Raw genomic sequence first — 21,162 nt, forward strand, 5'->3', positions numbered from 1 at the left:
TCACAGCAGTCATCCTACTGCAAAGCGGATAACTGAGGCCTTGGCATCCTGGGTGGTGAGAAACGTGGTTCCGGTATCCATCATTACTGCAGAGCCAACTAGAGACTTGTTGGAGGTACTGTGTCCCCGGTACCAAATACCATCTAGGTTCCATTTCTCTAGGCAGGCGATACCGAAAATGTACACAGACCTCAGAAAAAGAGTCACCAGTGTCCTAAAAAATGCAGCTGTACCCAATGTCCACTTAACCACGGACATGTGGACAAGTGGAGCAGGGCAGGGTCAGGACTATATGACTGTGACAGCCCACTGGGTAGATGTATGGACTCCCGCCGCAAGAACAGCAGCAGCGGCACCAGTAGCAGCATCTCGCAAACGCCAACTCTTTCCTAGGCAGGCTACGCTTTGTATCACCGGTTTCCAGAATACGCACACAGCTGAAAACCTCTTACGGCAACTGAGGAAGATCATCGCGGAATGGCTTACCCCAATTGGACTCTCCTGTGGATTTGTGGCATCGGACAACGCCAGCAATATTGTGTGTGCATTAAATATGGGCAAATTCCAGCACGTCCCATGTTTTGCACATACCTTGAATTTGGTGGTGCAGAATTTTTTTAAAAACGACAGGGGCGTGCAAGAGATGCTGTCGGTGGCCAGAAGAATTGCGGGACACTTTCGGCGTACAGGCACCACGTACAGAAGACTGGAGCACCACCAAAAACTACTGAACCTGCCCTGCCATCATCTGAAGCAAGAAGTGGTAACGAGGTGGAATTCAACCCTCTACATGCTTCAGAGGTTGGAGGAGCAGCAAAAGGCCATTCAAGCCTATACAATTGAGCACGATATAGGAGGTGGAATGCACCTGTCTCAAGCGCAGTGGAGAATGATTTCAACGTTGTGCAAGGTTCTGATGCCCTTTGAACTTGCCACACGTGAAGTCAGTTCAGACACTGCCAGCCTGAGTCAGGTCATTCCCCTCATCAGGCTTTTGCAGAAGAAGCTGGAGACATTGAAGGAGGAGCTAACACGGAGCGATTCCGCTAGGCATGTGGGACTTGTGGATGGAGCCCTTAATTCGCTTAACAAGGATTCACGGGTGGTCAATCTGTTGAAATCAGAGCACTAAATTTTGGCCACCGTGCTCGATCCTAGATTTAAAGCCTACCTTGGATCTCTCTTTCCGGCAGACACAAGTCTGCTGGGGTTGAAAGACCTGCTGGTGAGAAAATTGTCAAGTCAAGCGGAACGCGACCTGTCAACATCTCCTCCTTCACATTCTCCCGCAACTGGGGGTGCGAGGAAAAGGCTCAGAATTCCGAGCCCACCCGCTGGCGGTGATGCAGGGCAGTCTGGAGCGACTGCTGATGCTGACATCTGGTCCGGACTGAAGGACCTGACAACGATTACGGACATGTCGTCTACTGTCACTGCATATGATTCTCTCACCATTGAAAGAATGGTGGAGGATTATATGAGTGACCGCATCCAAGTAGGCACGTCACACAGTCCGTACTTATACTGGCAGGAAAAAGAGGCAATTTGGAGGCCCTTGCACAAACTGGCTTTATTCTACCTAAGTTGCCCTCCCACAAGTGTGTACTCCGAAAGAGTGTTTAGTGCCGCCGCTCACCTTGTCAGCAATCGGCGTACGAGGTTACATCCAGAAAATGTGGAGAAGATGATGTTCATTAAAATGAATTATAATCAATTCCTCCGTGGAGACATTGACCAGCAGCAATTGCCTCCACAAAGTACACAGGGAGCTGAGATGGTGGATTCCAGTGGGGACGAATTGATAATCTGTGAGGAGGGGGATGTACACGGTGATATATCGGAGGATGATGATGAGGTGGACATCTTGCCTCTGTAGAGCCAGTTTGTGCAAGGAGAGATTAATTGCTTCTTTTTTGGTGGGGGTCCAAACCAACCCGTCATTTCAGTCACAGTCGTGTGGCAGACCCTGTCACTGAAATGATGGGTTGGTTAAAGTGTGCATGTCCTGTTTATACAACATAAGGGTGGGTGGGAGGGCCCAAGGACAATTCCATCTTGCACCTCTTTTTTCTTTAATTTTTCTTTGCGTCATGTGCCGTTTGGGGAGGGTTTTTTGGAAGGGCCATCCTGCGTGACACTGCAGTGCCACTCCTAGATGGGCCCGGTGTTTGTGTCGGCCACTAGGGTCGCTTATCTTACTCACACAGTCAGCTACCTCATTGCGCCTCTTTTTTTCTTTGCGTCATGTGCTGTTTGGGGAGGGTTTTTTGGAAGGGCCATCCTGCGTGACACTGCAGTGCCACTCCTAGATGGGCCCGGTGTTTGTGTCGGCCACTAGGGTCGCTTATCTTACTCACACAGTCAGCTACCTCATTGCGCCTCTTTTTTTCTTTGCGTCATGTGCTGTTTGGGGAGGGTTTTTTTGAAGGGCCATCCTGCGTGACACTGCAGTGCCACTCCTAGATGGGCCCGGTGTTTGTGTCGGCCACTAGGGTCGCTTATCTTACTCACACAGTCAGCTACCTCATTGCGCCTCTTTTTTTCTTTGCGTCATGTGCTGTTTGGGGAGGGTTTTTTGGAAGGGCCATCCTGCGTGACACTGCAGTGCCACTCCTAGATGGGCCCGGTGTTTGTGTCGGCCACTAGGGTCGCTTATCTTACTCACACAGCGACCTCGGTGCAAATTTTAGGACTAAAAATAATATTGTGAGGTGTGAGGTATTCAGAATAGACTGAAAATGAGTGTAAATTATGGTTTTTGAGGTTAATAATACTTTGGGATCAAAATGACCCCCAAATTCTATCATTTAAGCTGTTTTTTAGGGTTTTTTGAAAAAAACACCCGAATCCAAAACACACCCGAATCCGACAAAAAAAATTCGGTGAGGTTTTGCCAAAACGCGGTCGAACCCAAAACACGGCCGCGGAACCGAACCCAAAACCAAAACACAAAACCCGAAAAATTTCCGGCGCTCATCTCTAGCGCCCACATGCTGAAGTTGCAAAGCAGCAGCTGCCCAATAGTTGATAGCTAGCTGGGTGCCGGCTCCAGTGACTCCCGATTCCTGGCTCTACTCTCCCTGCATGTGACATCGTCTGGCGTCATGACGCAGCAGAACCCGGAAGCATGAGACCCTGGAGCCAACACCTGCCAGCCTGTCAGCTATTAGATAGCAGCAACTTCCAACTTCAGCCAGTAGAGTTTTCAGAGTCCGGAGCTTGTGCACCAGAGGATTCCCAGGCGACCCCTCATTTTGGGGCACATGACCCCTTAGCCCCTCCTCCCAGTTATGGCTCTGGTCTAGGGATCTTCGAAAGTGGCTTTAATTATCAGGTTATTGGTGTACTTTCTTTCTTTGTAAACTCCCACACTTCTTAGATAATGGCTGGATGATTTAAATTGCAGCGCAAATATTACTATCTCACATTGCGCCTGATTCATGTCTGTGAGTAACGCATAAAAAGCAAGTTACTTTATGTCTGGAACAAACCATGTTGCCATGCAAGGGAAGCAAAGATACTTATATTTTTTTCTGTGCATGGTAAATACTGGCTGTTAGACAGCTTTATTTTTACAGTACAGTACCAGTTAGATTTTAGTTTGAACATACTCCACCCAAACCGAAATCTCTCTGCACATGTTACATCTGCCCCACCTACTGTGCAAGATGGTTTTGCCCAGATGCTTGCTTTTTTTTACTTTACTTGGAAACATGAATTAGGCCAAATGATAGAATGTATGCATACCTCCCAACTGTCCCGATTTTCGCGGTACAGTCCAGTTTTTTTTGGTCTGTCCCGCTGTCTCTCCCACGGGCCGCAGTGTCCCGCGGTGGGGGGGGGGGGGGGGGGGACAGTTAGGAGGCTCCTTATCACTTGCTGCTCTGCTCAGTTCAGAGAAGAGCAGCGGAGAATAGACGCTTTGCGCATGCGTCTATTCCAGTGAGGGAGAGGGACTGGGGGCATGGCCAGCGTCTCACAGAGTGCTGGCCGTGCTCCCACTGTGACAAAATTTTTCGGGGCTCCTTGCAACACCAGAATGTTGGGAGGTATGTGTATGGTACAGTTTGTCTAAACCTGCATGTGACACAGTTTAGTTTAAAATGAGGTACACAGAGCTAACTATCTCAGAGAGCAGATCAGAGAGAGGAGCATGTAGGGACAGCAAGTGTAGATAATTCAAATAGGTCTAAAAATAATCAGTAACATTATTTATGATTCATGGGCCAGTATTTACTAAGAATCCGAGTTTGTCCGATTTGTGTTTTTTTTTCTAAGTCCCAATCCGGGAATTCACTAAGCACCAATCTCGGCAGTGTTTGGACTATTCGTAATGGTTTGAATGACAACGTTCACAAATACGAATGAATAGACCATCGGTCAAACGCGGCTGTTATTTCATAGAATACGGGCATTCACTATTCATTCGTATTTGGGTGTTAGTTTCTGAGTGCTCAAGTGCGGGTCTGGTTTTTTTCGATTCGTTAAAAAAAGCAGCAATAAAATAGACCTGCTTTTTCCAGTCGAGTTTGGATAACCATGCACGGATCAGTGAGATCTGTGCATGGTTATCTATGGGAAAGGGTCTGTTTAGTGTAAAATCTGAAAAAAAAATTGCGTGGGGTCCCCCATCCTAAGCATAACCAGCCTCAGGCTCTTTGCGCCGGTCCTGGTTGAAAAAATATGGGGGGGGAAATGACAGGGGTTCCCCCATATTTAATCAACCAGCACCGGGCTCTGCGCCTGGTCCTGGTTCCAAAAATATGGGGGACAAAAAGCATAGGGGTCCCCCGTATTTTTGAAACCAGCATCGGGCTCCACTAGCTGGGGAGATAATGCCACAGCCGGGGGACACTTTGATATCGGTCCCTGCAGCCGTGCCATTAAAACCCCAACTAGTCACCCCTGGCCGGGGTACCCTGGAGGAGTGGGGACCCCTTCAATCAAGGGGTCCCCCTCCTCCAGCCACCCAAGGGCCAGGGGTGAAGCCCGAGGCTGTCCCCCCCATCCAAGGGCGGCGGATGGGGGGATGATAGCCTTGTGAGAAATTGTGAATATTGTTTTTAGTAGCAGTACTACAAGTCCCAGCAAGCCTCCCCTGCAAGCTGGTACTTGGAGAACCACAAGTACCAGCATGCGGTGGAAAACCGGGCCCGCTGGTACCTGTAGTACTACTACTAAAAAAAATACCCCCAAAAAACAGGACACACACCACCGTGAAAGTATAATTTTATTACATACATGCACACCTCCATACATACATACTTACCTATGTTCACACGAGGCTCCGTCCTCTTCTCCATGTAGAATCCTCGGGGTACCTGTGAAAAAAATTATACTAACGTAATCCAGTGTAGAATCAGACCTTTGTATAATCCACGTACTTGGCAAAATAATAAAACGGAAACACGACCACGCACTGAAAGGGGCCCCATGTTTACACATGGGACCCCTTTCCCCGACTGCCAGGACCCCCCCATGACTCCTGTCAAAGAGGGTCCCTTCAGCCAATCAGGGAGCGGCACGTTGTGGCACTCTCCCGATTGGCTCCTGTAGTGTCTGTCAGGCTGCACACGGCAGAGATACAATGTTGCGCCTATGTGCTCCATTGTATCCAATGGTGGGAACTTTGCGGTCAGCGGTGAGGTTACTTTCGGTCAACCGCTGACCGCAAAGTTCCCACCATTGGCTACAATGGAGCGCATAGGCGCAACATTGTATCTCTGCCGTGTGCAGCCTGACAGAGACTACAGGAGCACATAGCCAATCAGGAGAGTGCCACGACGTGCCACTCCCTGATTGGCTGAAGGGACCCTCTTTGACAGGAGTCAGGGGGGGTCCTGGCAGTCGGGGAAAGGGGTCCCATGTGTAAACATGGGGCCCCTTTCAGTGCGTGGTTGTGTTTCCGTTTTATTATTTTGCCAAGTAGGTGGATTATACAAAGGTCTGATTCTACACTGGATTATGTTAGTATAATTTTTTTCACAGGTACCCCGAGGATTCTACATGGAGAAGAGGACCGATCCTCGTGTGAACATAGGTAAGTATGTATGTATGGAGGTGTGCATGTATGTAATAAAATTATACTTTCACGGTGTGTGTGTCCTGTTTTTTTGGGGTATTTTTTTAGTAGTAGTACTACAGGTACCAGCGGGCCCGGTTTTCCACCGCATGCTGGTACTTGTGGTTCTCCAAGTACCAGCTTGCGGGGGAGGCTTGCTGGGACTTTTAGTACTGCTACTAATAACAATATTCACAATTTCTCACAAGGCTATCAGCCCCCCATCCGCCGCCCTTGGATGGGGGGGACAGCCTCGGGCTTCACCCCTGGCCCTTGGGTGGCTGGAGGGGGGGACCCCTTGATTGAAGGGGTCCCCACTCCTCCAGGGTACCCCGGCCAGGGGTGAATAGTTGGGGTTTTAATGGCACGGCCACAGGGACCAATATTAAAGTGTCCCCCGGCTGTGGCATTATCTCCCAAGCTAGTGGAGCCTGGTGCTGGTTTCAAAAATACGGGGGACCCCTACGCTTTTTGTCCCCCGTATTTTTGGAACCAGGACCAGGCGCAGAGCCTGGTGCTGGTTGATTAAATATGGGGGAACCCATGTAATTTTTCCCCCCATATTTGTTCAACCAGGACCGGCTCAAAGAGCCCGAAGCTGGTTGTGCTTAGGATGGGGGACCCCACGCAATTTTTTTCAGATTTTTTAAGACTTTAATCAACTTTTTAAGGTACACAATGAAGCCCTGCACGGATCTCACTGATCCGGCCGGGATTCCTTGTGTTTTTTCAGGCAGTGTTTTACTCATCACTCCCGTAAAACACTGCCTTATATTACGAATCACATCGACATCGGAAAAAAACGATTGTGCAAAACTCGGCAGCTTAGTGAATGATCGTATCAGGATTCAAAAAGTTGCAGTAAAATGCACCCGATACCATTCGAGTTCAAACACCCTTCAAAACGGCCAAAACACGAATCTTTGTAAATATACCCCATGGTGTTTACTATGTAAATATAAGTCTATATATTGACTGCTTGACATGGCCATACCTCCCATCATTCTTGATGGGTAAATCAGGACTCCTGAGCACGCCCCTTGAAAAGGGGGTGTGGCCTTATCAAATGGGATGTGGCTTTGAGGGAATGCAGCGATCGCAAGCCACGCCACCCGTTTTTATCACTGCGGGGGCATGCCTAGCACTGTGGGAGCTGCTGGCCATGCCCCCTCTCCCTCTTTCCTGTGAACAGTCGCAGTGCGCATGCGTTTTTTGCATCCCTGCGATCAGGTAGTCGCCGCCTACAGGGGGAGGGACTAGTCATTGTGCAGGGGTGTGATCGCTTGTGCAGAGAGCTGCACAAACAAAAGTTTGTGCAGTCTCTGCACCTGAGCCGGATTATCCTAGGGGCGACAAGGGCTGCACATTAGGGGCCCCCACAGACTGCTTTATAAATCGGAGCAGTCTCCCTCAGCAGCCGCTGAGTGTACACGGATCTCCTCAGCGGCTGCTGACAGAGACTGCTCCAATTTAAAACGCAGTATGTGGGGGCCCGTAACGTGTGACTTAGTAACGCATGCTGGCGGCTCAGTCAGTGTCTCGCGGGATTTCACTGCTGTAAAACTGCTGCTCCGTATGTGGGAGAGTATGTGTGTGTGTCATTGTGTGTTTGAGTGTGTATGTATGTGTGTGCGCGAGTGACCCGACCCACCCACGCACGGGGGGTCTTTGGCTGCAATTTTTAGTGGTGGGGGCCCCCACATGTTTGTTTCCCGGGGGCCCCCACCAGCCTTATTCCGGCCCTGATCTGCACAGCTCAGGACTTACTCTTCCTCTGCGATGATCCGGGCCGGAGCTGACGTCAGGAGCCCTCTCCTCAAACGCCTGGACACGCCTGCGTTTTCACGGACACTCCCTGGAAACGGTCAGTTGACTACCACAAACGGCCTCCTCCTGTCAATCTTCTTGCGATCGCCGGTGTGATTGTTTTTGTTGTCCATCCCGTTGCAGTCCGGCGCTGTGGGGCCTTGCGCCTGCGCATTGCAGCCCTGGCATGTCAGGACCGACCCCCCTCGCACAACTACAAAAGCATCGCACAGCGGCAATGCTTTTGTACTGGAAGAGTAGCTCCCCACCAGTGCAGCTCACTGCCCGGGTCGCAGTGGCTGCATGTGATGTCACGCAGCCGCCGCGGTCCACCTTCCCCAACGGTCCGGGCACGCCATGCGCAATTCAGACCTAATCGCTGCTGTGCGAAAACGTACAGCAGCGATCAGGTCTGAATTAGCCCCTTTGTGTGTGTGTGTGTTAGTGTGCCCATATACAATCTGTGTGTCAGTGTGCTTCTGGTCCGTGTGTGTGTGTGTGTGTGTGTGTGTGTGTGTGTGTGTGTGTGTGTGGGTGTGTGTGTGTGTGTCAGTGTGCCCATATACAATCTGTGTGTCAGTGTGCTCCTGGTCCCTGTGTTTGTGTCAGTGTGCCCCTGGGACCTGTACAATCGGTGTGTGTCAGCGTTCCCTTATACAATCTATATATGTGTGCACTAGCGGATCCAGGGATGGGGGAGGGCACGCAGGTCCATGTCCCCCCTGTTTTTTTAAATTTATTATTTTAAACAAAGAGCAGCAGTGATGTAGGTGGTGTTATGCTGCAGCCCGCTGCAAGCTGCTGTAACAAAGTAGAAGGAGGCGGTCCGTGGCTGGAGTATAGATGAGGAGCCCCTCACCTTCCCTACTCTCTGATACTGCTTGACTTGCCAGTGCTTCATCACAGGCAGAGGCGTAGCTAGGGTTTTCAGAGCCCAGGGCAAGATGGAAAATGGCGCCCCCCCAAAAAAAAACACACACAAAAAGAAGGATGTGCGCGCGCCTAAGGCGCATGCGACCAAAAATGGGCGTGGCCACACTCCAGAAGGGGTGTGGCCACGCTCCAGAAGGGGTGTGGCCACTGAAAATGGCCCATGGTGCCAGTTACATTGCCCCACAGTGCCACATACAATGCCCCACAGTGCCGGATACATGCCCCACAGTGCCAGTTACATTGCTCCACAGTGCCGGATACATGCCCCACAGTGCCGGATACATGCCCCACAGTGCCAGATACATTGCCCCACAGTGCCAGATACATGCCCCACTCAGTGCCAGATACATACCCCACAGTGCCAGTAACATTGCCTCACAGTGCCAGTTACATTGCCCCACAGTGCCAGTTACATTGCCCCACAGTGCCAGTAACATTGCCCCACAGTGCCAGTTACATTGCCCCACAGTGCCGGATACATGCCCCACAGTGCCAGATACATTGCCCCACAGTGCCAGATACATTGCCCCACAGTGCCAGATACATTGCCCCACAGTGCCAGATACATGCCCCACTCAGTGCCAGATACATGCCCCACAGTGCCAGTTACATTGCCCCACAGTGCCAGTTACATTGCCCCACAGCGCCAGTTACATTACCCCACAGTGCCAGTTACATGCCCCACAGTGCCAGGCCCCACTCAGTGCCAGTTACATGCCCTATTTGGTGCCAGATACATGCCCCACTGTGCCGCCGCCGCCGCCCCTTCCTCCCCCCCCCCCGGTCACTCACCGGCCGCCTTGTTGCTGATATGTGAGGGGAGGAGAGCGCAGCGCCTCTCCGTCCCCTCACCGCCTCTCCGTCCCCTCACCGCTCCAGGTCTCCGGCGGCTGTCTGGCGCCGGTTCGCTAGCCAATCAGAGCTCGCGGACCGGCAGCCAATCAGGAGCCGGTCCGCAAGCTCTGATTGGCTAACGCCGGAGACCGGACACAGCAGCGCTGCTGGCAGCGCTGTAGTGCTGGCAGCGGCGGTGAGGGGAGGGAGAGACGCTGCGCTCTCCTCCCCTCACATTTAGGGTTGACGGGGGCGAGTGGGGCCCCTCTCTCCTGGGCCTGCTAAGGCGCCCAGGGCACGTGCCCCACTCGCCCTACCCTAGATACGCCTCTGGTCACAGGGCCAGCTCGAGTGACATTCAAGCGCATCAGTTGCTACCGCCAGTGCTGGGACCATGGGAATATGTTCTCCAGAGCTTTCCCCTTTGTCCAGAAGCAGGCTCAGGGAAATGAACGGCTTACTTACTGCAGGTCAGAGAATGTCTTTCTTCCTTCTTCCCCTCCTTCTCTATCATGCCCCTCCCTCTCTCTCTCTCTCTCTCCCTCTTCCCCCTCTACCTTTTCTCTCTCATTCTCCCCTATCTCTCTCCCTCTCCTACTTTCACTCTCCCACCCCTTCTATCTCCCCACTTTCTCTCTCTCTCTCTCCCTCTATCCTCTCTCTATCTTCCCTCTCCCTCCTTCTCCCTCTAAGCTCTCTTGTTAAAATCCCTTGTTTTTTTCTGCCTATCTACCCCACTAATACTTTCCCTTTATGTCCCAGTGAGCCAGTTCAACTCAATTTACCCCCTTTACTCACTCGTACAGACAGTGCCGTAACTAGGCATTTTAGCGCTGTGTGCAAGAAATGACATTGGCGCCCCCCCCCCATGTAAGATAGGGGCGTGGCTTCATGGGGAAGAGGCGTGGCCACAAAATAATAGCAATTCATACTACGGTGCACAGTAGTCTCCATTATTCAAATTACGCTGCACAGTAGCGCCACTACACCAGGTAGAGCCCCTTTTATACATTACAGCAGACAGCGTCCCCCTTTTTACACATTGCGGCAGCCAGTCCCCCTTTTTACACATTACGGCAGCTAGTCCCCCTTTTTACACATTACAGCAGCCAGTCCCCCTTTTTACACATTGCGGCAGCCAGTCCCCCTTTTTACACAATGCGGCAGTCAGTCCCCCTTTTTACACATTGCGGCAGCCAGTCCCCCTATTTACACATTGCGGCAGGCAGTCCCCCTTTTTACACATTGCGGCAGGCAGTCCCCCTTTTTACACATTGCGGCAGGCAGTCCCCCTTTTTACACATTGCGGCAGCCAGTCCCCCTTTTTACACATTGCGGCAGGCAGTCCCCCTTTTTACACATTGCGGCAGCCAGGCCCCCTTTTTACACATTACGGCAGCTAGTCCCCCTTTTTACACATTACAGCAGCCAGTCCCCCTTTTTACACATTGCGGCAGCCAGTCCCCCTTTTTACACATTGCGGCAGGCAGTCCCCCTTTTTACACATTGCGGCAGCCAGTCCCCCTTTTTACACATTGTGGCAGGCAGTCCCCCTTTTTACACATTGCGGCAGGCAGTCCCCCTTTTTACACATTGCGGCAGCCAGGCCCCCTTTTTACACATTATGGCAGACGGTGTCCCCGAGAGAGAGAGAGAGAGAGAAAGAAAGAGAGATACTTACCATCTGGCAGTCAGGCTCCTCGTGCAGCTCCCTCGGTGCAGGCAGGTGAGAAGGAGGAGGAGGGAGGGGGACTGGAGCCGCAGCAGCGCTATTTCATTGGTAGTAAGCGCCGCTGCAGCAGCCCGCTCTCCTTCCGTATTGGCTGCCTGGCGCTGCTCTGGATGCTGGGATGTGCTCTCCTCCTCAGTGCGGCGGCGGCGCACGGCGCAGACTTCAGAGGCGGCATGTAATGAGTCAATTTGACTCATTACATGCCGCTGGCCGTGCGCCCTCAGGGCAACTGCGCTGTGTGCCAAGCCCACTTGGCACACACGTAGTTACGGCCCTGCGTACAGACACCTCAGATACCCACTCCCCGTCTCCTTGTGCCTTTCCCTGTCATCATCTCCCCATCACCCACTGCTTCTCTGTCTCTCTCTCTCTCTCTCTCTCTCTCTCTCTCTCTCTATCCCCATCACTATCTCTCTCCTAATCACCCACTGCCTACTATGAAAATTGTGAGACACTGCTAATAAAAATATCATGCTACATCTTTACTCTAAAAGTTGCATTTATGGCCAACATACAGCACCGGGTGTGAGATGGCTGACTGGCGGTCAGGAGACCGCCGGTCAGCATACTGATGCCGGAATCCCAGTGGGGGGTGAGTGCAAAAAGCCCCTTACGGGCTCGCTGCGCTCACCATGCTGTGGGCTCGGTGGCTACCTGAGGTCGCCACGAGTTCTACTCCCACTCTATGGGTGTCGTGGACAACCACGAATGGAAATAGCCCATGTTGGTCGGCATGCCGACCGTTGGGATAGTGAGGGGGCGGGATGTTGATGGAGGTCATGTGACCGTCGGTCTCCCGACCGCTGGTCACCTGAATACCACCCACAGCACCAAACTGTGAGGCCATGCCCCTTGTAGTAGGACCACACCCCTTTTCTGTACTTCTCACTGCTACACTACCCCTTCCTCTACCATGGTGCCCCCTCCCCCCGTAATTTTATTCTGGATCCGCCCCTGTATGTGTGTCAGTGTTTTTGTCAATAGTTATTCCATGTATAAACTAGTTTATCTAGAGCCCTGTCTGAATAATATATATAACCCAGCTAAGCATTCTTATTACATTCCAGTCAGTGGTGTTTCTAGGGGTGGGCAATGTGTAATGTGTATAAGGGACTCTACCATGGCATAATATAAGGGACTCTACCATCTCCTATATATTAGCCCAGATCTGTGACTTTGTGCCTCATTTGCTAACGCTGGGTGGAGTCACATAGCTGGGCAGAGTCAAGCCATAGATCTCACAGATCTTGGCTAATATATAGGAGAAGATAGCCATAGGAGATCTGCCCTAATCTATATGTAAGCAATAACTGACCGCAGGTTATATCAGAGTGGCCGCTATTGTGCAGAGACAACAGCACCAGTTTAAGGCTCCGTCGCGGCTCCGCCCCCCCTCACCAGCCATTGGTTCAAACTCTGATGCGCCCCCCCCCTCCGCCAGCCATTGGTTGACTCTCCCTCCGTCGAGCCCCCGGCACACTCCGTCTGCCATTGGCCAGATGCCGCCAGGGTGACAAGCAGTGCGGACCATGTGCAGCGGGACAGCGCCAGGACGGGACACTAACCAATTACCTAAGGTCGGCCGCCGCTCCTCTCTGGGGAAAACACCATGACTGGCGGGAACGCTACCTCATGCCCCACCATAACAGCAGCTGCCGCAGTCAGACAGGGTGGAGGCCAGCCGGGTGGTTAGCGGCCAACACTACCCGCACATCCTTACGTCACACATACGTCACACATGAGAGCAAAGGTACACACACTGTGACGTCACACCTGTACTCCTCGCCTACATCCCCACTCTGTCACCCTCATACGTACAGGTCACACTATTTGCCTGTCCACACGCTGCTGCGTCTATTACCCGTCCAGAGCAGCACACCTGCTCCTCCAACACCCTCAACACTGCCCCACACCCAACTCACCTACTGAGGCACCCCCGCACCGCCCACATCCGCCACCCCACCACAACTGAACACAAACCACGCCACTCCAACACCCTCTTCTCCTCCACTCGCAGTACCACTCCACCCACCCCTCCCCCAACCGCAACATTCATGCTCCCTCCCCCACCCCCTGCACACCCGAAACCCCTTCCCCATCCATGCAAACCACCCACCCACAACGCCTCCTGACCCCCTACCCCTCCCGCCACACCAACTAAACTAACCCTCCAACACCCACAGCTCCTCTGGACCCCACCTGCACCGACAGCGCACCCGCCCGTTCAACACCCCCTGCACCTCACAAGCCCCTCTACCAACCAAGGTAGCCACATACCTGCCCCACTCCCTCCAGACAACCTCCCCCATCCACCTACCGCACTCCCCCTCCCCTCCCCTGCACACAGCACCTCCCAAAACCCTCCCCCATCCACTCACCCATCCCATGTGGCCCACCTCCCCCTATGGCACCTTCGGCCACCATCCCCCTGTCCACCACCCCCGCAACTTCCCCAAAAACAACACCTCCAGACCGATCCCCCACCCCTATCCCCCAGCATATACAGACACCCTGCCCCATCCACAACTATTGACCACCACAAAGTCGTATGGGGGTTAAGGGGGCGTAGCCCCTTATGACGGTGTGAAAAGCGCCCGTAGGGCGCGATGAATCACCTAGTGGCATTATATGTAAAAGGGTCTCTACTGTGTTGTGTAATGTGACTAACACGCACTACTGTGCGGTGTAATGTGAATTGGTTTTATTCTGTGGCCACACCCCTTCCGCATGAAACCAAGCCCCTATATATTCCACTAAGAGGCGTCAAAATATATATTTGCTTACAAAAACAATTAGGCTTAGGCCGGCCCTGTCCTCAAATGTGGGAGAGATCCACTCTACCACAGGGCATCACATAATATGAATAGTGCAAGTCTACTTGAGTTCTACCTGAGTACTAAGGGCCTGACTCAGAGGTGGACGCAGGAGTGATCGGTGCGGCGTCTTTGGCAGCAGCAGATCTGAAAAGTTGTGTATATGCAGCAGAAGGCGTTTTTTGTTAAAAAGACACCCATTGCCAGCTTCTCAGATCTCCGATGCAGCATTGGATCACCATCGTGTGGGTCATCGGATATCTGCACAACCCTAAGGTTGCTCAGAATGTCCATATGCGAAGGTCAGTGATGCTGCATCCAACAAAGCAGTTGCTGGTTTTGGCCCGCCCCAAATACTGAGGTAACGTCTCCATTTTCTGAAACAAGTCTTTTTCCAGAACCCAAAAGCTTGTCAATCTAACTGTGGCTTGCCCCATGCTCAGGGCCATCTCTACCATTACGCAGCTTTAGGTAACTGCCTAGGGTGCCGGAATCTGAGGGGGCGCCAATAACGCTGCCTATCACCTTGTACTTAATGTAAGTGGTGGCTGTGGAACTTATAAGTCACACTTTCCTGTGAAGGGCTGGGAAGTGGGTACTGGTGGTGGTTAGGGGCAGTAGGCTAAAGTTTTGCCTAGGGTGTCGAGAAAATTTGCACCTCGCTGCTTATGCTGTGTCCAGAGGCGCAGCAGCATTGCGGCACTTGCACACTGCCTCTCCGGCACATGCCCAGTAAAGAAACCATCGGACATCTGCGATTGAATCTAAATAAAAAGTTATTTGTTTCAACAGGTGTATAATTACTACCCTCTTATCGGATCTTTTCTTGGCCTACATAAGAAAATAGTTAAGAACATGCAAGACCAAGCTGAGTTTGCTTTAGAGTGTATCAAAATGCGAAGACGCGAGTTTGATGAAAATGACATCACCGGATATATTGATGCCTATCTTCTGAAGCAAAAACAGGTAACTCTTATTCGTGTTCTCCAACTAATATATAAATCATTACCCCCTCTCCCCTAAATAGGGACAATCATTGGGGGTAATTCCAAGTTGATCGCAGCAGGACATTTTTTAGCAGTTGGGCAAAACCATGTGCAGTGCAGAGGAGGCAGATATAACATGTGCAGAGAGAGATAGATTTGGGTGTGGTGAGTTCAATCTGCAATCTAAATTGCAGTGTAAAAATAAAGCAGCCAGTATTTACCCTGCACAGAAACAAAATAACCCACCCAAATCTAACTCTCTCTGCAAATGTTATATCTGCCCCCCCCCCCCCCCCTGCAGTGCACATGGTTTTGCCTAATTGCTAAAAAATTTCCTGCTGCGATCAACTTGGAATTACCCCCATTGTCAACTGTGTGCAATGCACATATACAGGAGTTCTTTATAAAACTAAAGACACACACAATGGATCAGCCTCAGGATTCTCAAGGGGAGGGTGGGGGTCAGGCAGGGCCGTGTGCAGCCTTCTGCTTCAGGAGCCCCCTCCTCTCTGACTGATGAACAGGTATTTTAATACTTACCTCTCCTGGGTCCACTGGCGGTGCCATCCCTCTCCGCAGCGCAATAGAGTCTGAGAACAGACTCTATTGCGCATGCGCAAACCTCCGGGGACACGGCGCGGCGGCCATTTTCCCGAAGATTTTGCTAATGCGCATGTGCGAAACTCCGGAAAAATGGCCGCCGTGCCATCTTTCCGGAGTTTTCAGCAAGCACAATAGAGTTTGTTCCCCCTAGTGTTCAAACTCTATTATGCTGCTGAGAAGGGATGGCTCCGACGGGGGACTCCAGAGAGGTAAGTATTAAACAAATGGGTGCAGTGTGTGCGGGGTGGGCCCCCCAGGACCCTGGCGGCCCGTGTGCCTCGCACACACTGCACCCATTATAGATACGCCAATGGGGTCAAGGGTTCGCAGCTGCAACACATGCACACAGCTTGTTACATCCCTGGGGAGAAGATAACGAGATTTATGGTAAGAACTTACCGTTGTTAAATCTCTTTCTGCGAGGTACACTGGGCTCCACAAGGATTAACATCGGGGGTATAGAATAGGATCTTGATCCGAGGCACCAACAGGCTCAAAGCTTTGACTGTTCCCAAGAGGCACAGCGCTGCTTCCTCTATAACCCCGCCTCCGTGCACAGGAGCTCAGTTTCGTTAACCAGCCCAATGCAGTAGCAGGTACCAGAGACGACAATCGCTCGTAGCCAATTACACCACACACTCACCACAGGAGAGGGTGTCAGTGGCTATGCCATACCAACCCAAAGAAGCCAAGTGCGTCAGGGTGGGCGCCTTGTGGAGTCCAGTGTACCTCGCAGAAAGAGATTTAACAACGGTAAGTTCTTACCATAAATCTCATTTTCTGCTGCGGGGTACACTGGGCTTCACAAGGATTAACATCGGGGATGTCCTAAAGCAGTTCCTCATTTGAGGGGACGCACTGTAGCGGGCACAAGAACCCGGCGTCCAAAGGAAGCATCCTGGGAAGCTACGGTATTGAAGGCATAGAACCTTATAAACGTGTTCCCTGAGGAACACCACGGTGGGCCGCCCAAGAAGGTCCAACCGACTGAGTAGAATGGGCTTTAATGGTAGCAGGAACCGGACGACCAGCCTGTACATAAGCATGTGCAATCACCATTCTAATCCATCTGGCCAAAGTCTGCTTGGAAGCAGGCCAACCACATTTGTGAAAACCAAAAAATACAAAAAGAGAATCCGATTTCCTAATGGAGGAAGTTCTCTTCACATAGATACGGAGAGCCCGTACCACATCCAAAGACCTCTCTTTGGAAGATAACTCAGGAGATTTAAATGCCGGAACCACAATCTCCTGATTAAGGTGGAAGGAAGACACCACCTTAGGTAAATAACCTGGCCGCGTTCTAAGAACCGCCCGGTCACGGTGAAAAATCAAATAGGGAGACTTACAGGATAAGGCACCCAAATCCGATACCCTTCTAGCTGAAGCAATCGCCAGCAAGAAAAGGACCTTAAGGGAAAGCCACTTAAGGTCAGCAGAGGCAAGAGGCTCAATCGGAGACTCTTGCAAGGCCTCCAAAACCACCAACAAGTCCCAAGGGGCCACAGGTGGCACATAAGGAGGCTGAATCCGCAACACACCCTGAGTGAATATATGGCCATCAGGTAGGGTAGCAATTTTTCTCTGAAACCAAACCGACAAGGCAGAGATGTGAACCTTGAGGGAGGCCAGACGCAGGCTTAAGTCCAGGCCCTGTTGTAGAAAGGCCAATAGTTTGGCCGTACTAAACTTGAAAACGTCATGATTGTGAGACGCACACCAAGTAAAGTAAGCATCCCAGACCCTATGGTAGATCCGAGCAGAAGCCAGCTTACGGGCCTTCAACATAGTTTGAACGACCACCTCAGAAAAACCCTTGGCCCTCAGGACGGAAGCTTCAAGAGCCATGCCGTCAAAGCCAGATGGATCAAATCCTGGTAAACACAAGGGCCCTGAACGAGGAGGTCTGGTCATTGTGGAAATAGAAGGGGACGATCCCACGAGAGACCCAATAGTTCGGAGAACCAGTGCCGTCTGGGCCACGCTGGAGCAACCAGAAGCAGGTTTCCTCCTTCTTGCTTGAACTTCCGTATTACTCTGGGCAGGAGTGACACCGGAGGGAACACATACGGTAGCTGAAAGTTCCATGGAATTTCCAGGGCGTCCACGAACGCAGCTTGAGGATCCCTTGTCCTTGCTCCAAAGACCGGAACCTTGTGATTGTGTCAAGACACCATCAGATACACATCTGGAAGGCCCCACGTGTCCAGAAGTTGAAACACCTCCGGATGGAGGCTCCACTCTCCTGTGTGTATGTCCTGACGACTGAGATAGTCCGCTTCCCAGTTTTGGATGCCCGGAATGAACACTGCGGATATGGCCGGCAGATGGCGCTCCGCCCACTGAAGAATCCTTGATACTTCCCTCATTGCCATGTGGCTTTGAGTGCCGACTTGATGATTTATGTACGCCACCGTGTTGGCGTTGTCCGACTGTACCTGAACAGGTCTGTTCTGTATTAGATGCTGGGCCATTGTCAACGCATTGAACACTGCCGGCAGTTCCAGAATATTGATCGGGAGCAGAGACTCCTCCTTGGTCCACCGACCCTGAAGAGAGTGTTGTTCCAACACCGCGCCCCAACCTCTCAGAATGGCATCCGTTGTCAGAAGCACCCAGTTGGATATCCAGAAGGGATGGTCCCTGTTCAATTGTTGGTCCTGAAGCCAACAGCTCAGTGACAGGCGGACCTCCAGAGACAATGAGATCATTGAGATCTGATCCGGTGAGGCAGGCCGTCCCACTTGGTCAGAATTAACTTCTGCAGAGAGCGAGAGTGCAACTGAGCATACTCCACCATGTTGAAAGCCGACACCATGAGACCCAGCACTTGCATCTCCGAATGTATCGACACTTGCGGACGAGATAGGAAGCATCGAAACCTGTCCTGAAGCTTCAGGACTTTCTCCTGAGACAGGAACAACCGTTGGTTGTGAGTGTCCAATAATGTTTCCATATGTAACATGCTCCGAGCAGGAACCAGGGAGGATTTCTTCCAGTTGATTATCCACCCATGGGCTTTCATGCACTGGACCATCAGATCGAGATGACACAGGAGAAGTTCTGGGGAGTTTGCCAGGATCAACAAATCGTCCAAGTACGATAGGATCATGCCCTTTTGACGGCGGAGTGTAGCCGTCATGACCGCCATAACTTTGGTGAAAACTCGGGGAGCCATTGTCAAACCAAAGGGTAATGCCCGAAATTGGTAGAAAAGGTTGCCCACCGCAAATCTCAGGTACTGCTGAGATACCGCAATAGGAATATGTAGGTAGGCATCCTGTATGTCCAGGGAGACCATATAGTCCCCAGGCTCCATGGCCAGAACAATAGAGCGCAGCGTTTCCATACGAAACTTGGAGATCCGCATATGCTTGTTCAAGGACTTCAGATTGAGAATGGGCTGCGAGGACCCGTTTGGTTTCGGGACTAGAAACATCGGTGAATAGTACCCCTTGCCTCTCTGAGCCAGAGGCACTTGTACTACCACTCCTGTGGACAGGAGGGAATGTACCACCGAGTGCAACTTGTTTGCTTTTGCCGGATCCAGAGGCACATCTGTCAGGCAAAATCGCTGTGGGGGACGATTCTTGAAGGGTATGGCGTAACCTCGAGCGACGACTTCCCTCATCCAGGTATCTGAAGTGGTCTTCAACCATTCCTGAGAAAAACCTAGAAGTCAGCCCCCCACCCTGGGATCCCCCAGAGGGAGGTCCGCCCCGTCATGCGGCAGGCTTGCAGTTTTGGAAGCAGGCTGGCGGGCGGCCCAGGCATGCTTCGGTCTTGGCAGGTCTGGAAGCACGAGCTTGCTTTGGGTACGCCTGACCTTTTGCTTTTCCTGGAGGACTAAAGGGCCGAGGGAAAGTACTTTTAGCCTTCTGTGCTGAAGGAGCCGTACTAGGTAGGCAAGCTTTTTTAGCAGTAGCCAGATCAGCCACAATCTTATTGAGGTCTTCTCCAATTAGAATGTCTTCCTTGAAAGGAAGAACCTCCAGGGTTTTCTTAGAATCCATATCCATCGACCAGGATCTCAACCAAAGGATACGTCTGGCCAAGACGGACATAGTAGCAGCCTTGGCCGCGAGCACCCCGGCATCGGAGGCCGCCTCCTTAAGGTACAGAGAAGCCGTGGCAATATACAAGAGACATTGTCGAGCATGCTCAGATGCGTTGGAAGGCAGTTCAGCCTCAAGCTTCTGAGCCCACGCCTCAACAGCTTCAGCAGCCCAAGTCGCTGCAATTGTTGGCCTATGCACAGCCCCCGTTAGGGTATAAATCGCTTTTAAACAGCCCTCCACACGTCTATCCGTCGGTTCCTTCAGAGAGGTGACGGTAGTTACTAGCAGAGCAGAGGAAACAACCATACGCGCCACATGAGAATCTACAGGCGGAGGGGTTTCCCAATTCTTACATATCTCCGCAGAGAGAGGATATCGAGCCAACAGTCTCTTATTCGGTGTGAATTTTGTCCCCGGATTTTTCCAGGATTCCTGACGTATGTCAACCAGGTGTTCAGAATGAGGTAAAACTTGTTTAACCACCTTCTTACGTTTAAACCTATCCGGTTCTTAGAGACAGTCTCAGGCTCAGGATCATCAGACACCTGAAGAATGAGCCTGATTGCCTTAATCAAATCCAGGACGTCCACCAATGACTTCCCTTCCCTATCAGAAACATCTGTGTCAGTGTCTGTGGGATCAGTATATGCACCGTCCTTGTCAGAGGACGTGTCTGGAATAGCAGTGGATTGGGAGGAGGTAATGGCCCGTTTAGAAGACGACTTAGTCTTAGGCGGACAATAGTGACACTTAGATTTAGTCATAGACCAGTTCAAATGCTGTAACTGAGTGGAAAGTTGATCCGCCCATGGCGGGTTAACAGCAGGGACCATAAACTGCTGCAGTGGCACAGGTGGTCCCACAGGGGGCGTCAGTTTAGTTACAAGCGTGTTTGACAACGTGGAAAATGTAGCCCAAGGTGGATCCTGTGATGCCCCAGGTGCTACCGACCCACTGGGGGGTAAGGTACCCCCTGAACCTGAACTCTCAGCTGCCATATTATCCTCCGTCACGTCCGCGGCCTCACTACAACGCAGTGTGGGAAAAGCCCCAGCGTCGTTGCCACGTGTAGCAGACATAACGATGTGCACAATGGCCCTCGCTCCGAGTTGATTGGTCACTAGCTGCTTTTAGCAGCAGTACAAACGCTAAGCCACCACCCTCTGGGAGTGTATCTTAGCTTAGCAGAAGTGCAAATGAAAGGATTGCAGAACAGGGTTATTTTTTTTTTTCAAGCAGATTCAGAGTAGTTGCAGACCTACTCCTTCCTTGCGAACACTTCAGTCTGTTTAGTTCCTGTTTTGACGTCACAAACACGCCCTGTGTTCGGCCAGCC

The 21,162-nt window shown here is 51.6% G+C and overlaps 1 protein-coding gene across 1 annotated transcript in view; it reads left to right on the top strand.

The window, feature by feature from the left end:
* Positions 1-21,162, top strand: part of LOC134945332 (cytochrome P450 2K1-like) — a 182,350-nt gene that overhangs the window by 108,679 nt on the left and 52,509 nt on the right. Inside the window, exon 5 of the mRNA XM_063934536.1 lies at positions 14,972-15,145. Within this exon, the coding sequence (XP_063790606.1) occupies positions 14,972-15,145 (174 nt within the window). The remainder of the gene's footprint in view (positions 1-14,971; positions 15,146-21,162) is intronic.

This window comes from Pseudophryne corroboree, chromosome 7, assembly GCF_028390025.1.
Source record: "Pseudophryne corroboree isolate aPseCor3 chromosome 7, aPseCor3.hap2, whole genome shotgun sequence".
NCBI lineage: Eukaryota > Metazoa > Chordata > Amphibia > Anura > Myobatrachidae > Pseudophryne > Pseudophryne corroboree.